The sequence below is a fragment of the Oncorhynchus keta genome, chromosome 22 (assembly GCF_023373465.1).
Source record: "Oncorhynchus keta strain PuntledgeMale-10-30-2019 chromosome 22, Oket_V2, whole genome shotgun sequence".
NCBI classification, from domain to species: domain Eukaryota; kingdom Metazoa; phylum Chordata; class Actinopteri; order Salmoniformes; family Salmonidae; genus Oncorhynchus; species Oncorhynchus keta.
The window spans coordinates 11,744,565-11,757,609 of NC_068442.1; the positions used below are offsets into that span (position 1 = coordinate 11,744,565).

Consider the following 13,045-nt stretch of genomic DNA (forward strand, 5'->3'; position numbering starts at 1 on the left):
AGGTCATGAAAATGGAAGACAGATGTGATATATTTCCTTGAGTTCTGGACACAGGGAATCCACGACTTAATGTTTAATGCCATGATAAAAATGTGCATTTATTGATCTAGAAGCAGGAAATCAGATCGCATGAGATGTGCTCCTCGGTGATGGAAGTTCAGACCTTTTTTATTTGAAAGTTTAAAGTGTCGTTGTGGTCCTCTTGCATGGCTAGAATTGAAGGCTAACATATTGGTATGCATACAAAAGGTCCCATTTGGCAGCAGCGAACAGTCAATTTATTCTTAAAAATTACAAAGAGAATCAGTACCTGTTGAGCACTCATAGTAAGTGGCTTATATTGTATTTACTCTTATTGGCTATTGACCATAACATCCTTATGTCATTACCGAATGCAATCTGTCATCCTCTGTCCTCAATTTGTAATGCTTTGCTTATAATCCCTGGATTAATAATGGAGTTATCAGTGGTACATAAACACCTGTTGTAACGACTCTCATCGTAGGTGGAAGAAGGAGAGGACCAAAGCGCAGCGGGGTTAGTGTTCATCTTATTTAATAATAATCAAAACTGAACAACAAAAAAAACAAAGAAACAACCAAAACAGTTCTGTCTGGTGCAGACACACAAAGACTGAAAATAACCACCCACAAAACACAATAGAAAACAGGCTAACTAAATATGGTTCTCAATCAGGGACAACGATTGACAGATGCCTCTGATTGAGAACCATACCAGGCCAAAGACAGAAATAGAAAATCATAGAAAAACGACCATACTAAAAACAAAAGACAAAACAAAGGAACTAAGGTCAGAACGTGACACCTGTAGTGTAGGTACTGTAGGTAGGCTATGGAGGCAATGAGGACATATTATGATGTGGAGATATTGTGTGTGAATACCTTTTTCATGTATGCCTGTTCCTCTCATCTCAGAACTATTACCTCGCTTTTTGGCAGCGAGGAAATGGATTAACACGGTTGAATTAATTTTGAGCATTAGCTACAATAGAACTGGCATAGCGCAGCGTAGGCTTCCACTCCAACTGCAGTCACCACACATGCACATAATGTATTTTAACTGCCTGTGCATTTATAGGATGGTGTCGAAGTCAACCATATCATATGGTTAGCATCGCAAAGGGGCAGGAACAACCATGCTTGTTAAACCAAATGGTAAGAAATAAGAGCACTTCATTGAGTTGGTGCGTGCTTCCACGGCCCAGCTATCTGACATGTTTGATCATGATTTGTCACGATAAGAGAAGCACACCTGTGTTGGTAGAATTTGATCCAAAATGGAATGGACAATGGCAATGGGCTTCGCACATCACATTCTGAATCAGTAAGGAACCCTGGACACCACGGGGTGTTCACATCATGGGAGCGGACCAGACGCACATATGTGGGAAACATCACAAGGGTTACTGGGTAGGGCCTTCTGCTCGTCAGGTCCGAGGTATGGGGAGGGGGAGGAGCAGGCGAGACACGCAGGCCAGATGTAGACACTGTGTTACCCTTCCCTTCCATATGGGAATATTTACATCCCCTTTGTGTTGTACATAGATGAAAGCAGGAGGTCCATTTGAGTAGATTTTATGACACATTTTCAGCAAATTTGCAGCGGAACTTTAAATGCCTTGTAAAACCCGTTCCATAGTCTGCAAGACCACCCCATTAAGTCTGATACCCTTTGTGAATGAGGCAAATATGAGTATGGACTGTATATACTGTATCAGTATATTCAGTAGAAGGAAGTCATGGGAAATGTGTTTCTGAGGCTAAGTATTACATGCTAAAGTAAATGTAAAAGAAACTCTTCAAAACGGCCCCCCTAAAACACTCAGGCAGATGATGAAAGCAGAACACCATTATTTTATTGTGGAAAAAAAGAAACATTGGGAAAGTCTAATCTGGCATATGTTTTTTTTTTATATTACAAAAAAGCAAAGGCTACAAATCTTGATAATTTATACAAATACAACTTTCCAAAAATATAACTTTAGAAACTCTGAGTGCTCTGTGAGCATGAGTCTGCAATACAACCCACCACTTGAAATCCCTGAGCAGAGACACAGAATGAAACACTTATTTCCATCTTCAGACACACACTCTCGTTTGTTCATCAACACTTTATACACAAGACAAATTAGCACAACTTGTGATGGGGGGGATGGTGGTGTTGGGGAGAAGGTGTGAGGGTAGACTACTTCATGGTGATAACCGAGCTCAACACTTCATTATATCAGACAGATAGACATGGTGATCATAGCCAAATACACCACAGTGTTGATGCAGTCGAGACAAACACAACCGTTACGACAGTAAGAACCAGTAAAGCTATCGAGCTCCAGCCGGACAGACAGACTGACGTGCTGTGCTTTCAAAAGACTGACAGACAGACATGAGAACAGAGGTTACGTACAGAGTGGAACAGGGCTCATACATGCTTCAAAAAGAACAAGGCAACTATCATACTACTAACTCCATAAAGCACTGGATATGACCTCTGAGGATAGGGTCACTGTGTAGGGAAGGGGACAGCACAAGAAAATGCTATGTTTAAATACTTTTGGCTTTTTGCTAGTCATTTCAATTATCATGAACATTGTTTTCTTTGTGTCAAGTGCAATATTTGAGCGAAATTAAGATACTTCTGTTCGAAATTTGGAGTCAAATGGTTGTATTTTTTCAGCCAGAATCGCAAGGAAAAGTCTTCTAGACAAACGTGTACAGGTATATCACATTTCATAAAGTGAAATGGATCAATACTTGTCTTATCTTACTAATCTTATCTTCAACATACACTTGGAAATTTAACACAGTGCCAGCTGGTTTATATGCCAAGATAACACAAAGAAATAACTTACAAATATTCAACTGCCCGGTGGCTGTGGGCTTCTTTACAATAAACATAAATGTCATAGCGGGATTATCTGTTTCTCCAAAATAAAGTTTCTTCCAAGTTGGAGATACAGTTAATAAACGGTGGTAAAAAATGTTTTATGACAACAACCAAGTAGTACACAGAATATATACAATAGTGACATTTAAGACTGAAAAGAGTGAGAGAACATGATGTTTTGATGCTAGGAAAAATGATTCATATCTTACAGATACTGAACTTGCTGGGTGGGCACTGACCTTCCCTTGCAAGTCAGACTATTGTCTATTATACTGTATGTCGGTTTTTACTGTATATATTCAAATCCATATATACATACAAGTAAAAGAAAAGGAACATTTTCAAACAAAGCAATATTGCATTAAAAGATTCCCTCAGACAAACTATGGCTGTGCATTGTTATGTAATGGAGTGCATCGGTTTGACGGCTACTTGGTTATAAGATTTCAGACATCAACGATGACTTCCAACTGTCCTCTTATCATGTCTTGTATTGCGAAGGGAGGGGAAGCCTTCAGTTCTCTGCTGCTGTCCAAACCTCCAACTAGCATGTCAGCTGATGGGGGGGCTAATGTTAGTACCATGGGAAGGTAATTTGCCATTTCCTTTCAAAACACATTAGCTACCTTCCTCGAAGTAAATTATCCAAGGAGACATGAGTAGCCTAGACCAGAGCCATATATTCATCTTAGTATATGGCTCTGACCTACACAGGAGCCATGTTATGTCACTCTATGAAACAACAAGCCTAGAGAAGCAATTTGAAATTCACTGCTACATTTACATGGAATAGTTTTGCGCCTTCAGATAGAAAGGCATAATAGAGTTAGCAAATAATGACAGAAACTCCAGCTCAAATTCATTTCACCTTTCCTTCAAACTATCTTATTGGTATTTTCTTTCACAACTAACACTGTGTCTTTTGGCAAATGATATTCTCTGGATTCATATGTTTCAGGGTGGGAAATCCTCAGAGCGCTCCTTGAATGTACCCTGAGGGCACATGTTCCATTTATACGGTATCTGTTTTCTCTGGTGGAAGTGTTATTTATAAGACAATATCGATCAGCGGGTTACTTTTTTGAATCACTCAACGATGCTCAACAATCTGCTACATCTCTTTGCAGGAGCTGTAGGTCTCAATGTCCAACAACATGTTAAATCAGTGAAATCTCATAAACAATCACAATGAATGATTCGTCAGTCCTGGCCACCACTAGTTGTGTTCAATTTGAGAATGTATTGTTAAAGCTGTTATCTCCTATATCATGCCATGAGTTTCACTGATGTGCACAGAAGACAATGAACACAACTTTCATTAGACCAGAAACTTAATTCGGCGGTGAGAAAAAAACGTAACTTCTACTGCAGTGTTCCTGCTTCGGAGGGCAGCGCCTTGGGACTCTGCCCCAGGACAAACGTTGTCCTACATGATCCTATAAGCATCTATAACTAATTAAATTCCTAATTAATCACAAGACTTCAAGTATGAACCTATGGCCCACTTCAAATTAAGTGCTCTGGTAGAGATTCACAGACCCTGGGAGAGCACACATTTTGGACAAAGTTCCAGGAAGACATTATTCAAAGGTAGTGCTCCTCACAACGGACAGCCTCCCAGGGAAGCTACTCCTGGCCTGAGGAGTAGTGAAGAGTCACAAGGAGCGTTCTGCAGTCTTGTACCTTTTTCTGCTGTCCTCCTCCATCCTCACTACCCCAGTTTCTCCTCCAAGGGAGCAGCGGGCCACTTCTTCCCCAGGCCTGCTGCACAGATGGCTGACAGGCTGGTGAGTTAACTCACGGCCCCATTGTCCTCAGGCCCTGTTTCTCCATTATGTTCCACAGTTTACGCAGATTAGACTGGGTGATGGTGTCGTCTGGCTTCAGCTGCAACGCTCGCAGGTAGTTGGTCTCCGCCTCCTGCAGCTTCCCGTTGAGATGGAGAATGGCCCCCAGGTTCATCAGGGCTGCTGGATACTGGAACACAAGAGCAGGACAGAACAGTTCAGTCATTCTCAGAAGCACGTCTCACAGAAGGCTACACTGCTAAAAAAGTACGGTGCCTTTTGGTTCTTTACAGCACCATTTCATCTAGCAGTATAGCAAAATCATTGGTTAGACGTCACTCTGAATGGTCTCTTCAGTAAGAGCAGACACTGTAACAGTCAGAGATGGATATGCAAGAGAATGAGTGGAGAGTGGAGTAGAGTGTCGAGAGCAGAGTCAGGCCTATTGAGACAGTAGCAGAAGAGGCAGGAGAGTAACCGTCTCATACAGTACCACTCAGTCAGAGTGCCAGAGCTGTTAGCACATTAAAACACTTCTGTCCTCTGGTTAGACTGAGGAATACATTGCAAAGCACAGCTAGAACATTACGTCATCCCGAGGCTGAGAACCATAAAAAGAATAATACAAAAAGAAAATTAGACAAGTTATGTCATTATCTACACTGAACAAAAACATAAACGCAACATGCAACAATTTCTAAGATTATACTGATTTACAGTTCATATAAGGAAATCAGTCCATTTAAATAAATAAATTAGGCCTCAGTCTACAGATTTCACGACTGGGATTAAAGATATGCATCTGTTGGTCACAGATACCTTAAAAAAAAGGTGGATCAGAAAACCAGTCAGTGTCTGGTGTGACAATCATTTCACTCATGCAGCGCGACAGATATCCTTCACATAGAGTTGATCAGGCTGTTGATTGTGGCCTGTGGAATGTTGTCCCACTCCTCTTCAATGGCTGTGCAAATTTGCTGGATATTGGTGAGAGCTTGAACATACTATTGTACACTTCAATCCACAGCATCCCAAACGTGCTCAATGGGTGACATGTCTGGTGAGTATGCAGGCTATGGAAGAACTGGGCCACTTTTAAGCTTCCAGAAATTGTATACAGATCCATGCATGGGACCGTGCATTATCATGCTGAAACATCATTTTTTAATTTTTTTTTAAACCTTTATTTAACTAGGCAAATCAGTTAAGAACACAAACTTTTGACTGATACTGTACTTCATGTATGAATCTCGACGGCCCGAAACATTTTTTTTTAAAGGAAAGTACTTCTCAAAAGAGATGGCATGACAGTCTAACACTAACAAGTTCAGAGAATATTGATAGGACGTTGATTAAAGTTGAAAAAAGTAACAGGACATTTTTAATCACATTGAAGCTCGTTTGACTAGAATGGAGTCATTCTATTGCCGGAAACCAAACTCTTACTTCTATTCACACACTGAGAAGAAATTAAGGCTTTTATAAACTTTTCTGGAAATTTGTGAAAATGTGAAACCTTGACATAAACACATGGCGTTTCATGAGGCAAAGACCTATGGGTCATAATTACTTATTTTTTATTATTATTATTATTATTTCAAAAATAAATATTTATAGAATATCGGAAACATACAATATACTTGCAGTGAAGCCGCTCAACAACTACGCCATACCAGTCATCCAACAGACTCCCATTCAGAGCCATACACAAGCATCCAGGGTCAATGCCCTGCTCAAGGGCCAAAAAAACATGAACCCAAACCCTCCGAGATCCCCCCACAGTTCTCCAATAGCTGACCCTCAACCATTCGAGACCCCTCTGACAGTCCCCCCCAGAAGAAAAATATAAATAAAAAATACAATTAATTCCATTCCCCACCCCCAAGAACCCCCTAATGCACCAACAACCAAGAGAATCAACTAAAGAGAAAAAAGGAAAAGACCGAAGAAAACAGCGAACAACAATTACTTTTCTCTTTATCGCAAACCCAACACAACATACAAACCCAACATACAACATACACAACATACCGATTACAATAACGTCTGATTTAAAAATATAAATATTTTATTTAACTAGGCAAGTCAGTTAAGAACATTCTTATTTTCAATGACAGCCAAGGAACAGTGGGTTAACTGCCTGTTCAGGGGCAGAATGACAGATTTATACCTTGTCAGCTTGGGGATTTGAACTTGCAACCTTTTGGTTACTCGTCCAACACTCTAACCACTAGGCTATCCTGCCGCCCCCGATTACCAAAACTGAGGACAAATGTCACGATAGGTTCATTCAACCAAGGGCTTTAACCTCTTTAATGAGTCAGCCAATAGGAATAAGTAGTCATTTTTCAGACCTTCAACTAAAACAGTCCCACTTAACAGGGACATCGTTTCATCTTGGAAGCCATATTGTGACAGTAGTGATGCTGTTGGACCAGCAATCCGGACTGCCCAGTCCGTAGTGCCATTCTGAGGGGAGTTTTGTGTCAGGACTTCTCCATGTCTCTGTGGCCTGTTTGGGGCGGTATATCCACAATTCAACCCAGCTCTTTGAAGTGGGCCACATGATTAACATATTATAATGTTTTTTCCTGCTGATGCCATGAGGCAAATACCAGAACCAGTCCAAGGGATGTGTCACCCGTCATAGTAGAATAGTAGTGCAAGTGTTCAGTGCACCATCTAAATAATCCCTGGGAGTTTAAATAGAGACCATGGGAGTGTATCACATCTCACATCTGATCTCCATTTTATCTGAAGGAGTAGAGCAGAAGTGTACTTGTGTAGTTAAGCGACTGTTACTGAGTAATAGCACATGGCATTACATTTTGCTAATTAATTACTGTTTGGAGTGTAAAAGTTGACTCGACAGCATGTTGTGGAAGAAATAACACTAGTTGTATTCATGAGCATCATGACAGGTGTTACCGTACACCTCATTCCTAAAGTGGACATTGATGATTTAACTAACTATTCATGAGCATGACAGGTGTTACCGTACACCTCATTCCTAAAGTGGACATTGATGATTTAACTAACTATTCATGAGCATCATGACAGGTGTTACCGTACACCTCATTCCTAAAGTGGACATTGATGATTTAACTAACTATTCATGAGCATGACAGGTGTTACCGTACACCTCATTCCTAAAGTGGACATTGATGATTTAACTAACTATTCATGAGCATCATGACAGGTGTTACCATACACCTCATTCCTAAAGTGGACATTGATGATTTAACTAACTATTCATGAGCATCATGACAGGTGTTACCGTACACCTCATTCCTAAAGTGGACATTGATGATTTAACTAACTATCCATGAGCATCATGACAGGTGTTACCGTACACCTCATTCCTAAAGTGGACATTGATGATTTAACTAACTATTCATGAGCATCATGACAGGTGTTACCGTACACCTCATTCCTAAAGTGGACATTGATGATTTAACTAACTATTCATGAGCATGACAGGTGTTACCGTACACCTCATTCCTAAAGTGGACATTGATGATTTAACTAACTATTCATGAGCATCATGACAGGTGTTACCGTACACCTCATTCCTAAAGTGGACATTGATGATTTAACTAACTATTCATGAGCATCATGACAGGTGTTACCGTACACCTCATTCTTAAAGTGGACATTGATGATTTAACTAACTATTCATGAGCATGACAGGTGTTACCGTACACCTCATTCCTAAAGTGGACATTGATGATTTAACTAACTATTTATGAGCATCATGACAGGTGTTACCGTACACCTCACTCCTAAAGTGGACATTGATGATTTAACTAACTATTCATGAGCATGACAGGTGTTACCGTACACCTCATTCCTAAAGTGGACATTGATGATTTAACTAACTATTCATGAGCATGACAGGTGTTACCGTACACCTCATTCCTAAAGTGGACATTGATGATTTAACTAACTATTCATGAGCATGACAGGTGTTACCGTACACCTCATTCCTAAAGTGGACATTGATGATTTAACTAACTATTCATGAGCATCATGACAGGTGTTACCGTACACCTCATTCCTAAAGTGGACATTGATGATTTAACTAACTATTCATGAGCATCATGACAGGTGTTACCGTACACCTTATTCCTAAAGTGGACATTGATGATTTAACTAACTATTCATGAGCATCATGACAGGTGTTACCATACACCTCATTCCTAAAGTGGACATTGATGATTTAACTAACTATTCATGAGCATGACAGGTGTGTACCATACACCTCATTCCTAAAGTGGACATTGATGATTTAACTAACTATTCATGAGCATCATGACAGGTGTTACCATACACCTCATTCCTAAAGTGGACATTGATGATTTAACTAACTATTCATGAGCATGACAGGTGTTACCGTACACCTCATTCCTAAAGTGGACATTGATGATTTAACTAACTATTCATGAGCATCATGACAGGTGTTACTGTACACCTCATTCCTAAAGTGGACATTGATGATTTAACTAACTATTCATGAGCATCATGACACGTGTTACCGTACACCTCATTCCTAAAGTGGACATTGATGATTTAACTAACTATTCATGAGCATCATGACAGGTGTTACCATACACCTCATTCCTAAAGTGGACATTGATGATTTAACTAACTATTCATGAGCATCATGACAGGTGTTACTGTACACCTCATTCCTAAAGTGGACATTGATGATTTAACTAACTATTCATGAGCATCATGACACGTGTTACCGTACACCTCATTCCTAAAGTGGACATTGATGATTTAACTAACTATTCATGAGCATCATGACAGGTGTTACCGTACACCTCATTCCTAAAGTGGACATTGATGATTTAACTAACTATTCATGAGCATCATGACAGGTGTTACCGTACACCTCATTCCTAAAGTGGACATTGATGATTTAACTAACTATTTATGAGCATCATGACAGGTGTTACCGTACACCTCATTCCTAAAGTGGACATTGATGATTTAACTAACTATTCATGAGCATCATGACACGTGTTACCGTACACCTCATTCCTAAAGTGGACATTGATGATTTAACTAACTATTCATGAGCATCATGACAGGTGTTACCATACACCTCATTCCTAAAGTGGACATTGATGATTTAACTAACTATTCATGAGCATCATGACAGGTGTTACCGTACACCTCATTACTAAAGTGGACATTGATGATTTAACTAACTATTCATGAGCATCATGACACGTGTTACTGTACACCTCATTCCTAAAGTGGACATTGATGATTTAACTAACTATTCATGAGCATCATGACAGGTGTTACCGTACACCTCATTCCTAAAGTGGACATTGATGATTTAACTAACTATTCATGAGCATCATGACAGGTGTTACCGTACACCTCATTCCTAAAGTGGACATTGATGATTTAACTAACTATTCATGAGCATCATGACAGGTGTTACCGTACACCTCATTCCTAAAGTGGACATTGATGATTTAACTAACTATTCATGAGCATCATGACAGGTGTTACCGTACACCTCATTCCTAAAGTGGACATTGATGATTTAACTAACTATTCATGAGCATCATGACAGGTGTTACCGTACACCTCATTCCTAAAGTGGACATTGATGATTTAACTAACTATTCATGAGCATGACAGGTGTTACCGCACCTCATTCCTAAAGTGGACATTGATGATTTAACTAACTATTCATGAGCATGACAGGTGTTACCATACACCTCATTCCTAAAGTGGACATTGATGATTTAACTAACTATTCATGAGCATGACAGGTGTTACCATACACCTCATTCCTAAAGTGGACATTGATGATTTAACTAACTATTCATGAGCATGACAGGTGTTACCGTACACCTCATTCCTAAAGTGGACATTGATGATTTAACTAACTATTCATGAGCATGACAGGTGTTACCATACACCTCATTCCTAAAGTGGACATTGATGATTTAACTAACTATTCATGAGCATGACAGGTGTTACCGTACACCTCATTCCTAAAGTGGACATTGATGATTTAACTAACTATTCATGAGCATCATGACAGGTGTTACCATACACCTCATTCCTAAAGTGGACATTGATGATTTAACTAACTATTCATGAGCATCATGACAGGTGTTACCGTACACCTCATTCCTAAAGTGGACATTGATGATTTAACTAACTATTCATGAGCATCATGACAGGTGTTACCATACACCTCATTCCTAAAGTGGACATTGATGATTTAACTAACTATTCATGAGCATCATGACAGGTGTTACCATACACCTCATTCCTAAAGTGGACATTGATGATTTAACTAACTATTCATGAGCATCATGACAGGTGTTACCATACACTCATTCCTAAAGTGGACATTGATGATTTAACTAACTATTCATGAGCATCATGACAGGTGTTACCATACACCTCATTCCTAAAGTGGACATTGATGATTTAACTAACTATTCATGAGCATCATGACAGGTGTTACCATACACCTCATTCCTAAAGTGGACATTGATGATTTAACTAACTATTCATGGAGCATCATGACAGGTGTTACCATACACCTCATTCCTAAAGTGGACATTGATGATTTAACTAACTATTCATGAGCATCATGACAGGTGTTACCGTACACCTCATTCCTAAAGTGGACATTGATGATTTAACTAACTATTCATGAGCATCATGACAGGTGTTACCGTACACCTCATTCCTAAAGTGGACATTGATGATTTAACTAACTATTCATGAGCATCATGACAGGTGTTACCGTACACCTCATTCCTAAAGTGGACATTGATGATTTAACTAACTATTCATGAGCATGACACGTGTTACCGTACACCTCATTCCTAAAGTGGACATTGATGATTTAACTAACTACTCATGAGCATCATGACAGGTGTTACCATACACCTCATTCCTAAAGTGGACATTGATGATTTAACTAACTATTCATGAGTATCATGACAGGTGTTACCATACACCTCATTCCTAAAGTGGACATTGATGATTTAACTAACTATTCATGAGCATCATGACACGTGTTACCGTACACCTCATTCCTAAAGTGGACATTGATGATTTAACTAACTATTCATGAGTATCATGACAGGTGTTACCGTACACCTCATTCCTAAAGTGGACATTGATGATTTAACTAACTATTCATGAGCATCATGACAGGTGTTACCGTACACCTCATTCCTAAAGTGGACATTGATGATTTAACTAACTATTCATGAGCATCATGACACGTGTTACCGTACACCTCATTCCTAAAGTGGACATTGATGATTTAACTAACTATTCATGAGCATCATGACACGTGTTACCGTACACCTCACCTTGATGATTTAACTAACTATTCATGAGCATCATGACACGTGTTACCGTACACCTCATTCCTAAAGTGGACATTGATGATTTAACTAACTATTCATGAGTATCATGACAGGTGTTACCATACACCTCATTCCTAAAGTGGACATTGATGATTTAACTAACTATTCATGAGCATCATGACACGTGTTACCGTACACCTCATTCCTAAAGTGGACATTGATGATTTAACTAACTATTCATGAGCATCATGACAGGTGTTACCATACACCTCATTCCTAAAGTGGGCATTGATGATTTAACTAACTATTCATGAGCATCATGACAGGTGTTACCGTACACCTCATTCCTAAAGTGGACATTGATGATTTAACTAACTATTCATGAGCATCATGACAGGTGTTACCGTACACCTCATTACTAAAGTGGACATTGATGATTTAACTAACTATTCATGAGCATCATGACACGTGTTACCGTACACCTCATTCCTAAAGTGGACATTGATGAATTCGCTTTGTTTTTATTATTTACCATTTGTAAAAAGAAAAAAAAGAAGAAAAAAAGAAAATGAGAGGAGTATGAAATGAAGTCATATAGAATAACTCATAAGTAATCATGACCCATAGGTCTTTGTCTCATGAAACGCCACGTGTTTATGTCAAGGTTTGACATTTTCACAAATTTCCCCGAAGGTTTATAAAAGCCTTAGACCGTAAAACAATGTGGGGTGATGCTGCTGCCAACACTGTAGCACGGCAGGGGAAAAGTGACTATATACGGAATGGGAAATGCGGCAAGGTTTACACATTTCTAAACATACCCCACTATGCACATTTGTATAAACAACAGGGGCTTTGTGAAATATTAGAAGTTGATACTAATCTCTGGAAATAAAACTAAATGCATGTCTTGACTGTAAAACTAACATAATTTTCAACTTGTATGTTGTAATCGATTAAATAACATACATTGTGTGGAACAAATAGAAGCTT

The 13,045-nt window shown here is 39.2% G+C and overlaps 1 protein-coding gene across 1 annotated transcript in view; it reads right to left on the bottom strand.

Annotated features, from left to right (window-relative positions):
• Nucleotides 1-1,854: 1,854 nt before the first annotated feature.
• The window catches only part of tmtc2b (transmembrane O-mannosyltransferase targeting cadherins 2b), a 175,485-nt gene continuing 164,294 nt past the window's right edge, over nucleotides 1,855-13,045 (bottom strand). Inside the window, exon 12 of the mRNA XM_035798252.1 lies at nucleotides 1,855-4,881. Coding sequence (XP_035654145.1) covers nucleotides 4,702-4,881 — 180 coding nt within the window. The 3' untranslated portion in view covers nucleotides 1,855-4,701. The remainder of the gene's footprint in view (nucleotides 4,882-13,045) is intronic.